The sequence below is a fragment of the Bufo bufo genome, chromosome 8 (assembly GCF_905171765.1).
Source record: "Bufo bufo chromosome 8, aBufBuf1.1, whole genome shotgun sequence".
Taxonomy (NCBI): domain Eukaryota; kingdom Metazoa; phylum Chordata; class Amphibia; order Anura; family Bufonidae; genus Bufo; species Bufo bufo.
Genome location: NC_053396.1, coordinates 58,081,484 through 58,098,567, shown reverse-complemented (window position 1 = coordinate 58,098,567; position 17,084 = coordinate 58,081,484). Strand labels below are relative to the sequence as shown.

Genomic DNA, 17,084 nt, shown 5'->3' with positions numbered 1-17,084 from the left:
TTCAAAAGAGTGTTTCTTCAGGGAGGAACAAAAATGGCAAATTTCAAAAAAGCAAAATTTAGCCAACTAAGAGAGGCCATATGCCTAACTAACTGGGACAAAGTCCTCAAAGATAAAAATACAGCCACAAAATGGGATGTTTTAAAAAAGCATCCTAAAATCTGATTGTGAGAGGTACATACCTTATGGGAATAAAAGGTTAAGGAACAAGAAAAAAAAACAATGTGGATAAATACAAATGTAAAGAAAGCAATAAATGACAAAAACAGGAGGCTAAAGAGGAAGCATTGAAAAACTATAAGGAAAAAAAGTAGAATATGTAAAAGACAAAATAAAAGCAGCCAAACTAGAGACCGAGAGATTAATTGGCAAAGAGAGTAAAGCTAACCCTAAAATGTTCTATAATTATATAAATGATAAAATAAAAAAAAGTATAAATCTGAAGGTGTCGGCCCTTTACAGAGTGATGAGGTGGGAGTTGGAGAGAGTGATGAGGAGAAAGCAAAGCTAATAAATATTTTTTTTCTCTACTGTATTCACTGAAGAATACAAACTGTCAGATGAAATGCAGAATGCCCTGCAGAGTGCCCTGTCTGACCCAGGAAGAAGAACAGCTGCGTCTTTAAAAGTTTAAAATAGACAAATACCCTTATTTCTAATATTTAGGGACACTATACTGACAGGGAGTGTTCCACAGGATTGGCGCATAGCAAATGTGGTGCCAATATTCAAAAAAGGTAAAAAAACAGCCCGGAAACTATAGGCCGGTACGTTTAACATCTGTAGTAGGTAAACTGTTTGAAAGTTTTCTAAGAGATGCTATCTGGGAGTACCTCAATGAAAATAAGCAAATAATGCCTTATCAGCATGGCTTCACGAGGGATCGTTTATGTCAAACTAATTTAATCAGTTTCTATGAGGAGGTAAGTTCCAGACTTTACCACGGCGAATCAATGGATGTCGTATATCTGGACTTAAAGCATTTGACACTGTACCACATAAAAGGTTAGTATAAAAAAAGGGAATGCTCGGACTGGGAGAAAATGTCTGTATGTGGGTAAGTAACTGGCTCAGTGATAGAAAACAGAGGGTGGTTATTAACAGTACACACTCAGATTGGGTCACTGTCACTTGTGGGGTACCACAGGGGTCAGTATTGGGCCCTATTCTCTTCAATATATTTATTAATGATCTTGTGGAAGGCTTGCACAGTAAAATATAAATGATTGCAGATGACACTAAACTGTGTAAAGTAATTAACACTGAAGAGGACAGTATACTACTACAGAGGGATCTGGATAGATTAGAGGCTTGGGCAGATAAGTGGCAGATGAGGTTTAACACTGACGAATGTAAAGTTATGCACATGGGAAGGAATAATGCAAATCATCAGTACATACTAAATGGTAAAACACTCGGTAACACCGACATAGAAAAGGACCTAGGAAGGAATTTTAATAAACAGCAAACTGAGCAGTAAAAACCAGTGTCAGGAAGCTGCTGCCAAGGCCAAAAAGATAATGGGTTGCATCAAAAGCGGCATAGAGGCCCATGATGAGAACATAGTCCTGCCACTTTACAAATCACACATGGAGTACTGTGTACAGTTCTGGGCTCCTGTGAAAAAAGCAGACATAGCAGAGCTGGAGAGGGTTCAGAGGAGGGCAACTAAAGTAATAACTGGAATGGATGGACCACAGTACCCTGAAAAAGTATAAAAATTATGGTTATTCACTTTAGAAAAAAAAAGACTACTCAGGGGAGATCTAATAACTATGTATAAATATATCAGGGGTCAGTACAGAGATCCCTCCCATCATCTATTTATCCCCAGGACTGTGACTGTGACAAGGGGACATCCTCTGCGTCTGGAGGAAAGAAGGTTTGTACACAAACATAGAAGAGGATTCTTTACGGTAAGAGCAGTGAGACTATGAAACTCTCTGCCTAAGGAGGTGGTGATGGCGAGTTCACTAAAAGAGTTTAAGAGGGGTCTGGATGTATTTTTGGAGAGAAATATTACAAGCTATAGCTACTAGAGAGGGGTCGTTGATCCAGGGTGTTATTTTGATTGCCTGATTAGAGTCGGGAAGGAATTTTTTTCCCCTAAAGTGGGAAAATTGGCTTCTACCTCAGTTTTTTTTTTTTTGCTTCCTCTGGATCAACTTGCAGGATAACAGGCCGAACTGCATGGACAAATGTCTTTTTTTAGCCTTATACACTATGTTACTATGTTGCTAGAAGACAAATGGGGATTTTAAAAATACAAATCTCAGGGGCCAGCTGTAGCCTTTGAAATTTAGAAAGGGATTAATAAAATCAGTGAAAGATAAAATCTGCAGAAACACTAAATGAACAGCAGGTGACAAAACAGTTCTATGCCCCACCCTCCCCCTGCTCTGTATTTGACCCTGTAAGAAATACAGGTTTTGGAAATAATATATGCTTTATATTTTATAGATTATGAGGGATTTATTTGTGTGAATCAGAGACAGGTGTGTGTGTATATAGCTCCTTTTTTCTTACTCTGGTTCTCACAGATAAAGGTCTTGTAGAATCCTGTATTTCTTATATATGCTGATTTGTAGAGAACAAAAGGCACCCAACATGTGTGAATAAGAGCCAAGTGTCATAAAATGCTAAAATAACTGGTTGACCAAGATTCAGTTTCTGGGCAGGCCCAAAGAGTCTCAGATAACTGATAATGTATGGGGCGTTGACAAGGAGGGGGTGGTGATAACTTTCAAGAGATAAAAGATCAATGCTTGGGGTATAGGGGGAAGCTGGAGGAACTTGGAGGAGAGAGAAGGAAGTTGGAAGGGAACAGTAGAGGAGACTGGTGGACAGAGTTAGAAAGGCCCTGTGTGGTAAAGGTTTAAGGAGTTGTCTGTTTTCTCATCTTGGATTTGTGAAGTAATTAAGTGTTTTTGCATGGCAAAACCACTTACTGTTATCTCACATATATATTTTTATTATTATAGCCAAGTTTACCACCCTAACTCCTCCCACAGTTTTTACACTACATAGACAGTAATATACCGAAATGTGCGGATTGTTCCCGATTGGTGTGCTATTACTTTGTGAACGTTTCGCCGGATGGTTCACAAAATATCAGCATTTTTGTGGCGAAATTGGTCCCATAGGAATGAATGGCGGAATGTTCAAAACTAGAGTGGAAGCTGACAAAAGCTAGAGTGTGAGCTGAAAAATCAGGGCATGATTTCTAAACTGCCACCACTCCCTTATTTTCAAGCCCACCTACACAAATCTTATATCAAAACGTTCAGCTATTCCTGCTGCCACTAGAAACGGCTAAGCCATAGTCCTGATAGTTTTCACAATATGACCATTTGTTTGCAAATTACGCCGACAATTGACATTCATTGAAACTCCACTCTAGCCAAATTTGAAGGGCAATTTCTAAACTGCGACTGTGCCTTCATTTTTTATATTTTAGAGACATACTATGCATCAAAATGTAGGTCTGGGTCTTGTGATTCTCACAATATAAAGCTCTCCGGTGTAGGATGTATAATTTTTAAACTACAACCGTCTGAAGATGGCAACCGCCAGTGAAGTGAGCAAGTTGGAGCAGTTTGCTTTTAACCGCTCTTCTCTGCCCTTGCTGTAGAGTGAGTTGCCATAGGCACCCAGGTCAGGTGTGCGAGCAGCCAGCAGAGTAACAAAAACTAGAGTGTGAGCTGAAAAATCAGGACATGATTTCTAAACCGCCACCACTCCCTCATTTTCAAGCCCACCTACACAAATCGGCTGCTAATGTTTTTATAAATGTATGTTTTAATGTAACTAATACAAACTAACCCAGTGATGGCGAACCTTTTAGAGACCGAGTGCCCAAACTGCAACCCTACCACCCACTTATTTATCGCAAAGTGCCAGGACTGCAATAGCAATGAATACCAATATAGTATATCTTCAATGTAATTTATCATTTAGCTATAACATCCTGCCTACCCTCAATGTGCTGCCTGTGCTGTTGATAGTACGCCCTGCGCTGATGAATGGCAGGAAAAGTCTAAGGCATATTGGTACACCATAGACTTTTTCCAGGGTGCGAGTGCCCACAGAGAGGGCTCTGAGTGCCGCCTCTGGCACCCGTGCCATAGGTTCGCCACCACTGAACTAACCTATCAAAGCAATCATTGAAAAGGGACTACTCCAATTGGTCCCTTGCTAGCTTCTCCAAAGCCTCCTCTGCACGGGACAACTGAGACTTCGGCGCTGTGACACTGTACACAGCGTCCGATAACAGTTCAGATGTAACTGAACATCTGTTTGCAGTAACTAACATGGAATCTGGCTGTATAGTTACGTACATATGCACAAAGGGGTTGATGTATGCAAATTAGCCTCTAGGAGCAACGAGGAAGTTACCTTTACACCTAGAGGCTCCACTTTCTCTGCAATTCCTACACCTGCTCCACTTTGACAGAGCCAGGCCTGATTACATTTTCACTGCCTGGCCCTGTCAACCAAAGCGGAAAGGGCACGGTAGTTGCAGAGAGAGTAGAGCCTCTAGGTTTAACTGCATATATGAAAACATTTTTCTCAGCAATGTGGGCATGTATGAAAATGGGACCAACACAGATGCCATAAAGGGGTTATTCGAGACAAAAAAATGTCCCCCATATGCCCGGGGCCCTTACACTGAATCTACTTACCTGGCTTCCTGCTCCCCGCACGGCCACTGCTGCTTCTTCCCATGCGCGGATGAAAACATCCGGTGTCTGGGGGGGGGGAGCAGTGATGCTAGGAAGGCGCGTCCCCATCACTGCCTGCTATGGGCTTCCCCCCTCTCCCGACGCCGGATGTTTTCATCAGCGCACGGAGAGAAGCAGCAGTGGCGGTGCGGAGACCAGGAGTGGCACAGGGAGCTAGGAGCCAGGTAAGTAGATTCAGTGTGAGGGGCCCGATGTATGGGGAACACATTTTTTTTGTCTCTGATAACCCCTTTAAGCTGCCAAGCACACATGCAACAGGTCAAGCAGTTTCATAGCTACAAATCTGCTGACACATTCCCTTGAAATAAAGAAATTAATGAAGACTTGCATTTGCACAGTTTAAAACTAGTCAAAGGGGGAAGTATGGGGATTGAAATTAAAATTGTTACCTGTGTGTTGTATCCTGGAAAGAAGATGCGGTCTCCACAAGGCTCTCATCACTATCACTGTCTATCTCCACTGGAGACATTGAATTTGGATCTGCTTTTCCTTTATTAATAAAAATAAAATAAAATACACAGGTGTTTTTTATTCTGTAACTTTAGTATTAATTGTTCATGTGCAGTGTATGTTTAAATGACAAAATTACTAAAACTGCCCAGTAACACTATCATTTGTAACTAACAATGTAAATTTTTGTTAATATATGATGCAAAACATTGTTAATAATTTCACTACAACTTCAGATTTTTTTTAAATACAATATAAACAATGGCCGCCTCACAAATTAAAACATAAGAACAATTTATTACACCATTCACAAAATTCATGTCATGTAAAATATCTAAAAACATCTAATTCATGCCAAATAATCACAGTCTCGGTCCCTTTTAACATCAGATTGCAGAGCTCACGCAAAACGAGACTAAAATCAGTTCACACAGTGCGGTATATAGTCTTTGCTCTCAAGGTAAGTTCTTAATTAATCTTCATATGCATTATTAGTTCCTGGCCATATCAGTCCCTATAGTATTGCGTTACTCAGTATGGCACAGTTAATATGGAACATTCTGTTGTAACAGCAGAGGATAATCAATGTAGCAATTATTTGTTACAGCTTTGAAGTTTGAACATGTAATGTGGATTGCGCTATAGCACTTTATACCAATACCAGGGTCTGTCAGCTCCGCCGTAATGCCTCAGGCAGTGTTAGATGTATTCGGCGTAGATGTTCAATAGGAGAACGGTTTAGCTTTGTTGTGGTCTTCACTGTTAGCTGCTGACTGCTGAAGTTTGCAGTTTGCGCTCATGCCGGCATTATCCTTGGCACATGCGGGATCTTAATTTCTAAACGCCGCTCCTCGTGCTTACTGTGGAGAGATAGATTAAATCCTCTAGGTATTTTAAGTTGAGATAGTGTTAGGTATAGCGATACCGTACTGTACTATTACTCCAGATGGGTTTCAAAACTATAGGTTTCTTCCTCAGTGGAACATATAGTATAGATACAGGTCCTTCTCAAAAAATTTGCATATTGTGATAAAGTTCATTATTTTCTGTAATGTACTGATAAACATTAGACTTTCATATATTTTAGATTCATTACACACAACTGAAGTAGTTCAAGCCTTTTCTTGTTTTAATATTGATGATTTTGGCATACAGCTCATGAAAACCCAAAATTCCTATCTAAAAAAATTTGCATATTTCATCCGACCAATAAAAGAAAAGTGTTTTTAATACAAAAAAAGTCAACCTTCAAATAATTAAGTTCGGTTATGCACTCAATACTTGGTCGGGAATCCTTTTGCAGAAATGACTGCTTCAATGCGGCGTGGCATGGAGGCAATCAGCCTGTGGCCCTGCTGAGGTGTTATGGAGGCCCAGGATGCTTCGATAGCGGCCTTAAGCTCATCCAGAGTGTTGGGTCTTGCGTCTCTCAACTTTCTCTTCCCAATATCCCACAGATTCTCTATGGGGTTCAGGTCAGGAGAGTTGGCAGGCCAATTGAGCACAGTAATACCATGGTCAGTAAACCATTTACCAGTGGTTTTGGCACTGTGAGCAGGAAAATTAAATCTTCATCTCCATAAAGCTTTTCAGCAGATGGAAGCATGAAGTGCTCCAAAATCTCCTGATAGCTAGCTGCATTGACCCTGCCCTTGATAAAACATAGTGGACCAACACCAGCAGCTGACATGGCACCCCAGACCATCACTGACTGTGGGTACTTGACACTGGACTTCAGGCATTTTGGCATTTCCCTCTCCCCAGTCTTCCTCCAGACTCTGACACCTTGATTTCCGAATGACATGCAAAATTTGCTTTCATCCGAAAAAAGTACTTTGGACCACTGATCAACAGTCCAGTGCCGCTTCTCTGTAGCCCAGGACAGGCGCTTCTGCCGCTGTTTCTGGTTCAAAAGTCGCTTGACCTGGGGAATGCGGCACCTGTAGCCCATTTCCTGCACACGCCTGTACACGGTGGCTCTGGATGTTTCTACTCCAGACTCAGTCCACTGCTTCCGCAGGTCCCCCAAGGTCTGGAATCGGTCCTTCTCCACAATCTTCCTCAGGGTCCGGTCACCTCTTCTCGTTGTGCAGCGTTTTCTGACACACTTTTTCCTTCCCACTGAGGTGCCTTGATATAGCACTCTGGGAACAGCCTATTCGTTCAGAAATTTCTTTCTGTGTCTTACCCTCTTGCTTGAGGGTGTCAATGATGGACTTCTGGACAGCAGTCAGGTCGGCAGTCGTACCCATGATTGCGGTTTTGAGTAATGAACCAGGCTGGGAGTTTTTAAAAGCCTCAGGAATCTTTTGCAGGTGTTTAGAGTTAATTAGTTGATTCAGATGATTAGGTTAATAGCTCGTTTAGAGAACCTTTTCATGATATGCTAATTTTTTGAGATAGGAATTTGGGGTTTTTATGAGCTGTATGCCAAAATCATCAATATTAAAACAAGAAAAGGCTTGAACTACTTCAGTTGTGTGTAATGAATCTAAAATATATGAAAGTCTAATGTTTATCAGTACATTACAGAAAATAATGAACTTTATCACAATATGCAAATTTTTTGAGAAGGACCTGTACTATATGTTCCACTGAGGAAGAAATTTATAGTTTCAAAACGAGTCTGGCGGAATAGTACAGTGTGGTATCGCTATACCCAACACTATCTCAACTTAAAATACTGAGAGGATTTAATCTATCTCACCACAGCAAGCACGAGGAGTGGCGTTTAAAAAAATTGATATCCCGCATGCGCCAAGGATAATTTCAGCATGAGCGCAAACTGCAAATGTCAGCAGCTAAGTCACAGTGGCAGTTGTGATCGGAGCCCCAGCAGTGTAAGCCTGGGGCTCCCATCGGCTGCCATAATCAGCTCGCTTGCTGCTGTGTGCACAAAGCACAGAGCAGCAGGGACAGTGTGAAGTCCTATTCTAGTCCCTAAGGGGGCGAATAGTAAATCAAAAAGAAAGATTTACAAAAAATAAATAAATACATGTTAACAATAAACATATTCATTTTCAGCAGATTTGTGTAGGATAAAAAAAAATAAAAAATAATAATAATAATGAAAATTCACAGAATATCGGTATAAATTATCGGCTATCGGCCTGAGAGTTCACAGATTATCAGTATCGGCTCTAAAAAATGAATATTCGTCGATCCCTAGACCCTAGTATTGGTAAGTCCATGATATACCAATCTGGGACCTGTAGTTCCACTGGCAGTACCAGGCTTTAACCACTGTCTCCCAACACTTTAGGTTGGCCTACAGCTTTAGTATCACCCACCGGCATAGTCTGCATTCACAGCCGATGCTTATCAAGATGACAGATACTACAATTGTAGCACAAGGATCCAACTCCAAACAGCAACCCGTCTCATGCCCAAATCCTCAGTACCCCAACGCCTGGGCACGTCCCCCGGGAACACCCACACTCAATGCTAACTGTGCATTGGAGGCTGTATTTCCCTGAGGCCAAGCCGCTCACCTGAGACTACATGTGAGACCCCCCTGTGGGGAAGCCACCACAGGGTCTACCCGTCACCATCCACATAATGGGAGTAGTCGCTGGGAGAATAATGGCTTAATAGAGTCCCCCAGGACACTAACGAAGCTAACATAAGGTCCAGCCAGCACATCTCACCTCATAGCTCCAGGGTCTGGATGAACATGGCATGTGTACGCATAGACTGTGGCTCTCATGGCGCCCATCCTGACAGACTAAAGTTTATTATGCACCCTAACACATTAGAAAAGGAGTATATCTCATAAAACACAACACAAAAATCAACATAATAGCTTTGTGAACAAACCAAAAATCCTCCTTTCTTTATAAAATATAACTTTTATTCTAATACTTAAAATTTAGAAAAAAACATTGGAAAAATTAGCAAATAATGTATTTTTTAAAAGATCATAAAAAATACATGGACAAAGCGTCAAAAGGTGGAACTTTGTTGTCCTTTTTACTCACGGTTTTGATGACCAGGATACCATAATAAAATAAAATACCTTTTTGTTATTTGATGGATACCATAATAGTGATGATGTCTTCTCCAAGTTCATCGGAACAACATTTTTTGTCCCTTTCATGTCATTGGAACTCTCCCTGCCTACAGGCTGAGCACCCGCCCCGAAAGGGGCGACCTCACCTCTTAGTGGCTAAACCCTCGCTGGCACCTGCTCAGGCCCTGTTGGTAAAATGTTGTCCCAGATAATGACAAAACATACGTCCCAACGCTGCGTTTACCAGTACAACAACTGGTTCTTCGGGGGACTAAGATCATCTGATAAGAGGAAGTAACACATGGCCGCTATGATAACCGCCAGACAGGAGCTCCCTCTAAAAATGGTACCCTATAGTGAGGGGATATACCGCTAGATCATTTATAAGGACTGCTTGGTGTGAGGCATATAGTTGTTTTCAAACTGGCCGCCTTAAAAAAGGGTAGACTCTCTACTTCCTGAGGTTCCAATATCACCAACGGCATAATTAAATACACAATAAGTCCTCCATAAGCTAAGAATACAAATATAATTATGACATTGTGATATTGTGATGTCTAGGAGAGAGAAATGGTTCAGTAACATAGTAACATAGTATATAAGGCCGAAAAAAGACATTTGTCCATCCAGTTCGGTCTGTTATCCTGCAAGTTGATCCAGAGGAAGGCAAAAAAAACCTTCGCGGTACAAGCCAATTTTCCCCACTTAAGGGGGGGGGGGAGGGGAATTCCTTCCCGACTCAAATAAGGAAATCAGAATAACTCCCTGGATCAACGACCCCTCTCTAGTAGCTATAGCCTATAATATTATTACACTCCAGAAATTTTTCCAAGCCCCTCTTGAATTATTTTATTGTACTCACCATCACCACCTCTTCAGGCAGAGAGTTCCATAGTCTCACTGCTCTTACCGTAAAGAATTATTTTCTATGTTTGTGTACAAACCTTCTTTCCTCCAGACGCAGAGGGTGTCCCCTCGTCACAGTCACAGTCCTGGGGATAAATAGATGATGGGATAGATCTCTGTACTGCCCCTGATATATTTATACATAGTAAATAGATCTCCCCTCAGTCTTTTTTCTAAAGTGAATAAGCCTAATTTTGATAATTTTTCAGGGTACTGTAGTTGCCCCATTACAGTTATTACTTTAGTTGCCCTCCTCTGAACCATCCCCAGCTCTGCTATGTCTGCCTTGTTCACAGGAGCCCAGAACTGTACACAGTACTCCATGTGTGGTCTGACTAGTGATTTGTAAAGTGGCAGGCCTATGTTCTCATCACGGGCATCTATGCCCCTTTTGATGCAACCCATTACCTTTTGGCCTTGGCAGCAGCTGCCCGACACTGGTTTTTACTGCTTAGTTTGCTGTTTATTAAAATTCCTAGGTCCTTTTCCATGTCAGTGTTACCCAGTGTTTTACCATTTAGTATGTACGGGTGATTTGAATTATTCCTTCCCATGTGCATAACCTTACATTTGTCAGTGTTATACCTCATCTGCCACTTATCTGCCCAAGCCTCTAATCTATCCAGATCCATCTGTAGCTGTATAGTGTCCTCTTCAGTGTTAATTACTTTACACAGTTTAGTGTCATCTGCAAAAATTTATATTTTACTGTAAAAGCCTTCTACAAGATCATTAATAAATATATTGAAGAGAATAGGGCCCAATACTGACCCGTGAGGTACTCCACTAGTGACAATGACCCAATCTGAGTGTGTACCGTTAATAACCACCCTCTGTTTTCCATCATTGAGCCAGTTACTTACCCACATACAGATGTTTTCTCCCAGTCTGAGCATTCTCATTTTATATACTAACCTTTTATGTGGTACAGTGTCAAATGATTTGGAGAAGTCCAGATATACGACATCATCTATTGATTCGCAGCTGTCAAGTATAGAACTTACCTCCTCATAGAAACTGATTAAATTAGTTTGACATGACCGATCCCTCATGATGCCATGCTGATATGATATAATTTGTTTGTTTTTATTGAGATCCTCCAAGATAGCATCTCTTAGAAAACCTTCAAACAGTTTACCCACAACAGATGTTAAACTTACCGGCCTATAGTTTCCGGGGTCTGTTTTTGTAACCTTTTTGAAAATTGGCACCACATTTGCTATGTGCCAATCCTGTGGAACACTCCCTGTCAGTATAGAGTCTGTAAATATCAGAAATAAGGGTCTGGCTATGACATTACTTAATTCTCTTAGTATATGGGGGTGTATGCCATCTGGCCCTGGCGATTTGTCTATTTTAATCTTTTTAAGTCGCTGTTGTACTTCTTCCTGGGTCAGACAGGGCATTTTTAATGGGGAACTTACCGCATTTCATCTGAAAGTTTATTTTCCTCAGTGAATACAATGGAGAATTATATTTTTTTTTAGAGCTTTGCTTTCTCCTCGTCGCTGTCTGCAACTCCCCCCTCATTGCTCTGTAGAGGGCCGACACATTCAGATTTATACTTTTTACCATTTATATAATTAAAGAACATTTTAGGGTTAGTTTTGCTCTCTTTGGCAATTAATCTTTCGGTCTCTAGTTTAGCGGCTTTTATTAGTTTTTTACATATTCTATTTTTTTCCTTATAGTTTTTCTGTGCATCCTCGCTACCCTCCTGTCTTAGTGATTTAAATACTTTATTTTTGCCATGTATTACCTTCTTTACAGTTCTATTTATCCACATTGGTTTCTTCTTGTTCCTTAATCTTTTATTCCCATAAGGTATGTACCTCTCACAATTCGATTTTAGGATGTCTTTAAAAATATCCCATTTTGTGGCTGTATTTTTATTTTTGAGGACTTTGTCCTAGTTAGTTAGGCCTATGGCCTCCCTTAGTTGGCTAAAGTTTGCTTCTTTGAAGTTTGGTATTTTTGTTCCTCCCTGTAGAAATGCTCGTTTGAAGGATAATTGGAAGGTTAATAATTTATGGTCCAAAAAACTGAGCCAAAGCTCGAGGACGCAATTTTGGAATGCATATGCGTTCCACATGTTTACCGGAAGGAGAGTATCCACCCTCCCCGACTATGGTCTCTCTTAATACGGAGATAAGCTCCTGTGTGGAACGCAACTGGTTTCCACAGGTCAAACCGGAAGAGGAAGACCCACCTTCACCGGCTGTGGACTCTAAATGTGCGGAATAGTGCCACTATGGAACACAAATGCGTTCCACCCATCTTTCAGGAGTCCAAGGCCACCACCCATTTTTTGGTGGAACGCTATAATCGGAGGAGCTTGACCCAAATGAAGATCCTCAGGGGAAACAGGAAGCCCTCCCTGTACCTTCCTCCCGCCACCCCTAATTATGAAACATACAATATGTTCCCCCAACATAATAGCTAGATAATTATTAATAAATAATCCAAGTTTTATAAAAATAATGATAGGGATGAATGTATCAAATTGGGCCTAGAGGGCACTAGAATCTTAGAATCCCTGTTATCTGAGGAACAAAAGGTAAAGAGACAGGGTCCCTTTACTGATTTACGTCTAAAGAGTAAGAGGATGCCCCCAGAACAAGATACATCTTCAATTTATATTTTTTACAGACTGGTGAGTCAAGAGATTGAAAAAAATCAACAGTAACAAAGATCAGGTTTATAATCTGTCAAGAAGTGAAAGGGATGCACTTTTCTTCCTAGAAAGGGACAAGAATATAATTATTAAACAGTCCGATAAAGGTGGGAACATAGTAATCCTAGATCACACCACCTATTTAGGAATGTGTTACTCAATGTTAGACGACCAACATTGTTATAAGTTACTTCCATCTGACCCCATGGACAAATATATAGAGGAAATAATGTCAATGCTTATAAATGAGTTTGACCGCGGAGGAAATGTGGTTCATGACTCCAAATAACCCTCAGATTCCGACTTTTTATACATTACCAAAGATCCATAAAGGGACCACCCCACTCAAATGTAGACCGATTGTTTCGGGTATGGATTCTTTATTGCAGAACATCAGTAGCTATGAGGGGGTTTTAATATCTTTTGTGACCCCCTTACCATCCTATATTAAAGATACTATGGATCTATTGTTAAAAATACAGGATATTGCTGTAAGGGGACAGATCCTATTAGCATCTATAGATGTGGAAGCCCTCTACAGCAGTATACCGCATGAGTGAGGTCTAAAAGCGATTTGTCACTTTTTGTAGACTCGAGATATCAACTTTCACCCACATAATAAGTTTATTGTCAATCTCTTGAGATTTATACTGATGCATAACTATTTGCTCTTTAGATCTAAGTTCTACCACCAGCTCAGGGGTACTGCGATGGGCAGTCCATGAGCGCCAACTTATGCCTGGGCTGGAGGAAAGATAGAATTGTCTTTGAAGAGGAGAAGGACCACCCACATCCTCTTCTGGGAAAGGTACATTGATGACATCTTGGTACTGTGGGATGGTCCAGTGGCCTCCTTTAAAGTATTTGTTGATACTCTTAACACTAATCCCATTGTTTACATTTTACATGGGACGCCAAAGAGGACGAGATAACTTTCCTTGATCTTAAGATCTCAAAAAAAGCGGGTTTACTACAAACCAAAACTTTTCGCAAATCGACAGCAACTAATAGTTTGCTCCATCGGGCCAGCCACCACCCATGACCCCTTAAAAAGGGTATACCTAAGGGACAATATAACCGGGTGAGAAGGAACTGTTCCGATACCACTACATTTATTCACCAATCCAGAGATCTCATAAAACAGGAGGGAACTTCTAAAACCCCAAAGAGTCACTAAACCTAAAAACCCTATTAGAATAATAAGAACTTTCAATAATGCACATGGAAGAATCTTTGAGATTTTCAGGAGGAATTAGGGTACTTTACGGACAGATCCAGATTTGGTGGATGTCCTCACCCCCTATCCATCAGTCACTTTCCATAAGGGAAAATCAATCAGAGATACTTTAGTTCAGGTATACTCAACCTGCGGCCCTCCAGCTGTTGTAAAACTACAACTTCCACAAAGCCCTGCTGTAGGTTGATAGTTGTAGGCTGTTCGTGCATGCTGGGAGCTGTAGTTGTGCAACAGCTGGAGGGCCGCAGGTTGAGCATGCCTGGTTTAGTTCATAGTCTATATGTAAAGCCTCAACAATCAGGAACTTGGCTCGACCGTAAGCCCTTGGGAACCTTCAAATGTGGAGGCTGCAAAGCATGCCCCTTTATCAAAGTGTTGAAAACGTTTGAAAGTATTACAACAGAGAGGTCATATAAAATGTGGGACTATTCCAATTGTAAAACATTAGGGGTGGTATATCTAGTCACCTGTATCTGCCCATTCAATTATGCAGGTAAAACAAAAAGTGAACTAAGAAGAAGATTTGGGGATCATTTAGGAAATATAAAACATAAAAGAGACACTAACATGGCTAATGCCATGTACTCCAATTCCATAAAGGGAACCCCAATGACCCGAGATTTCAGGTAATTGAGGTTATCAATACCTCTCCTAGAAAAGGTGACTGGAACAAGAGAATTCTAAACAGCCTTAAACAGCTTTCTTTTAGTTGCTTCCTTTAGAAATCCACCTCATTTTTTGTGCTATTTCAGCCCCCTTTCTTATTAATATACAGGGTGAGCCATTTATATGGATACACCTTAATAAAATGGGAATGGTTGGTGATATTAACTTCCTGTTTGTGGCACATTAGTATATGTGAGGGGGGAAACTTTTCAAGATGGGTGGTGACCAACTTTAGTTTTTTCAATAGGAAGAGGGTCATGTGACACATCAAACTTATTGGGAATTTCACACGAAAAACAATGATGTGCTTGGTTTTAACGTAACTTTATTCTTTCATGAGTTATTTACAAGTTTCTCTTTGTTTACAGCCATTGACATGTCGCCGAGGTTAACACGTGAGGAGCGGATAGAAATTGTGTTGATGTCTGGTGAATGCAGTAACCGGGTCATTGCAGCAGATTTCAATGCAAGACACCCTACGAGACCACCCATCTCCCATGCTACAGTTAGCAAACTGCTTGCTAAGTTTCGTGAAACTGGTTCAGTGTTGGATTTGCCAAAATGTGGACGCATGAAATCTGTCTCTAATGAAGAAACATCAGTGGCTGTCCTAGCTTCATTCAACAAGAGCCCACAGCGTAGCACTCGCCGCATGTCACTGGAGAGTGGCATTAGTCGAACATCCCTTCGGCGGATATTAGCTACTCACAAATGGCACCCTTACAAACTCCAGCTACTGCAGCATCTCAACGAGGATGACCCAGATCGGCGCACTGAATTTGCAGAATGGGCAAAACAAAAATTGGAACAGGACCCTCAGTTTACACAGAAGATTTTGTTCAGTGATGAGGCAAACTTTTATGCTAGCAAGGCGCAATGCAGGATGTGTGGACAAGAGGTGTTGCCAGGGTGCTAATGTTGGCATCAAAACACAGAGCATCACCATAAAGTGGCGTAGGAAAACCATGCCACTCATTCAATGTTACAGCCTGATGCAGGAACTGGTGCATCTCCCACCGACCTGCACCCCCCTCTCAAGCAGTCAGGGCTCATCAACATCAGTAGAAGGAAGCTGTTGTTCCTTCCCATCAACTACAAACCGGCGGATGGCACGGTGGATTGTGTTCACTGACAATGGTTTCTGGAAGTATTCCTGAGCCCATTCTGTGATTTCCTTTACAGTAGCATTCCTGTTTGTGGTGCAGTGTCGTTTAAGGGCCCGGAGATCACGGGCATCCAGTATGGTTTTACGGCCTTGACCCTTACGCACAGAGATTGTTCCAGATTCTCTGAATCTTCAGATGATGTTATGCACAGTTGATGATGATAGATGCAAAGTCTTTGCAATTTTTCGCTGGGTAACACCTTTCTGATATTGCTCCCCTATCTTTCTGCGCAACATTGTGGGAATTGGTGATCCTCTACCCATCTTGGCTTCTGAGAGACACTGCCACTCTGAGAAGCTCTTTTTATACCCAATCATGTTGCCAATTGACCTAATTAGTGTTAATTGGTCTTCCAGCTCTTCGTTATGCTCAAATTTACTTTTTCCAGCCTCTTATTGCTACTTGTCCCAACTTTTTGGGGATTTGTTGACACAGTAAAAATTGGAATCAACGTATTTTTCCTTTAAAATGATACATTTACTCGGGTTAAACGTTTGATCGGTCATCTACGTTCTATTACAAATAAAATATTGACATTTGCCATCTCCACATCATTGCATTCAGTTTTTATTCACAATTTGTTTAGTGTCCCAACTTTTTTGGAATCCGGTTTGTACAATGTTGTCTATTGCTCCTCCTCCTACTCCTCCTCGTCACTTGTTTTGACAGCAGTTGATCACTGAGACAATTGCAAAAAGACAACCGTATGCGTGCACTCATCCACCAGTGTAGAAGCTGAATGTGCACCTCGCCAAATTGCTGGTACTACAGTCCCTCCCTTTCCATGTAGTTGACTCCGCACATTTCAGAGAACTGATAACTTTTGCCCATCCAAGGTGAAAAGTCCCAATCTGATATTACTTTTCCAAAAAAGCTGTACCAGCCCTGCCACACGGACGTTGAGCAGAAGGTGGGCCAGTCCTTGAGCCTCTCTATGTCTGGTAGAGTTCAAGCCAGCGTTGACGTATGGAGTTGTAACTATGGTCAAGTACAATATATGTCGTTCACATCCCTCTGGGTAAATGTGGTTCTGGCCCAAGCACACCAACAACTTGGCCAGGTGATGGCAATGCCACCTACCTCTGTGTTGTAATGATGGGATTTCTGCACCAATATCCTCCTCACTCTCCCCTCTTGGCACAATTCACAGTGGTCCTCCAGCATATCACCTATGCAAAGCTACTCATTGTTACGCAGTTCTGCTCCTCGTCATCAATAAAGTAAATCGAACACT

General features: G+C 41.3%; 1 protein-coding gene across 1 annotated transcript in view; it reads right to left on the bottom strand.

Annotated features, from left to right (window-relative positions):
• Positions 1 to 17,084, bottom strand: part of KLF8 (Kruppel like factor 8) — a 293,082-nt gene that overhangs the window by 109,231 nt on the left and 166,767 nt on the right. Inside the window, exon 4 of the mRNA XM_040404895.1 lies at positions 5,132 to 5,231. Coding sequence (XP_040260829.1) covers positions 5,132 to 5,231 — 100 coding nt within the window. The remainder of the gene's footprint in view (positions 1 to 5,131; positions 5,232 to 17,084) is intronic.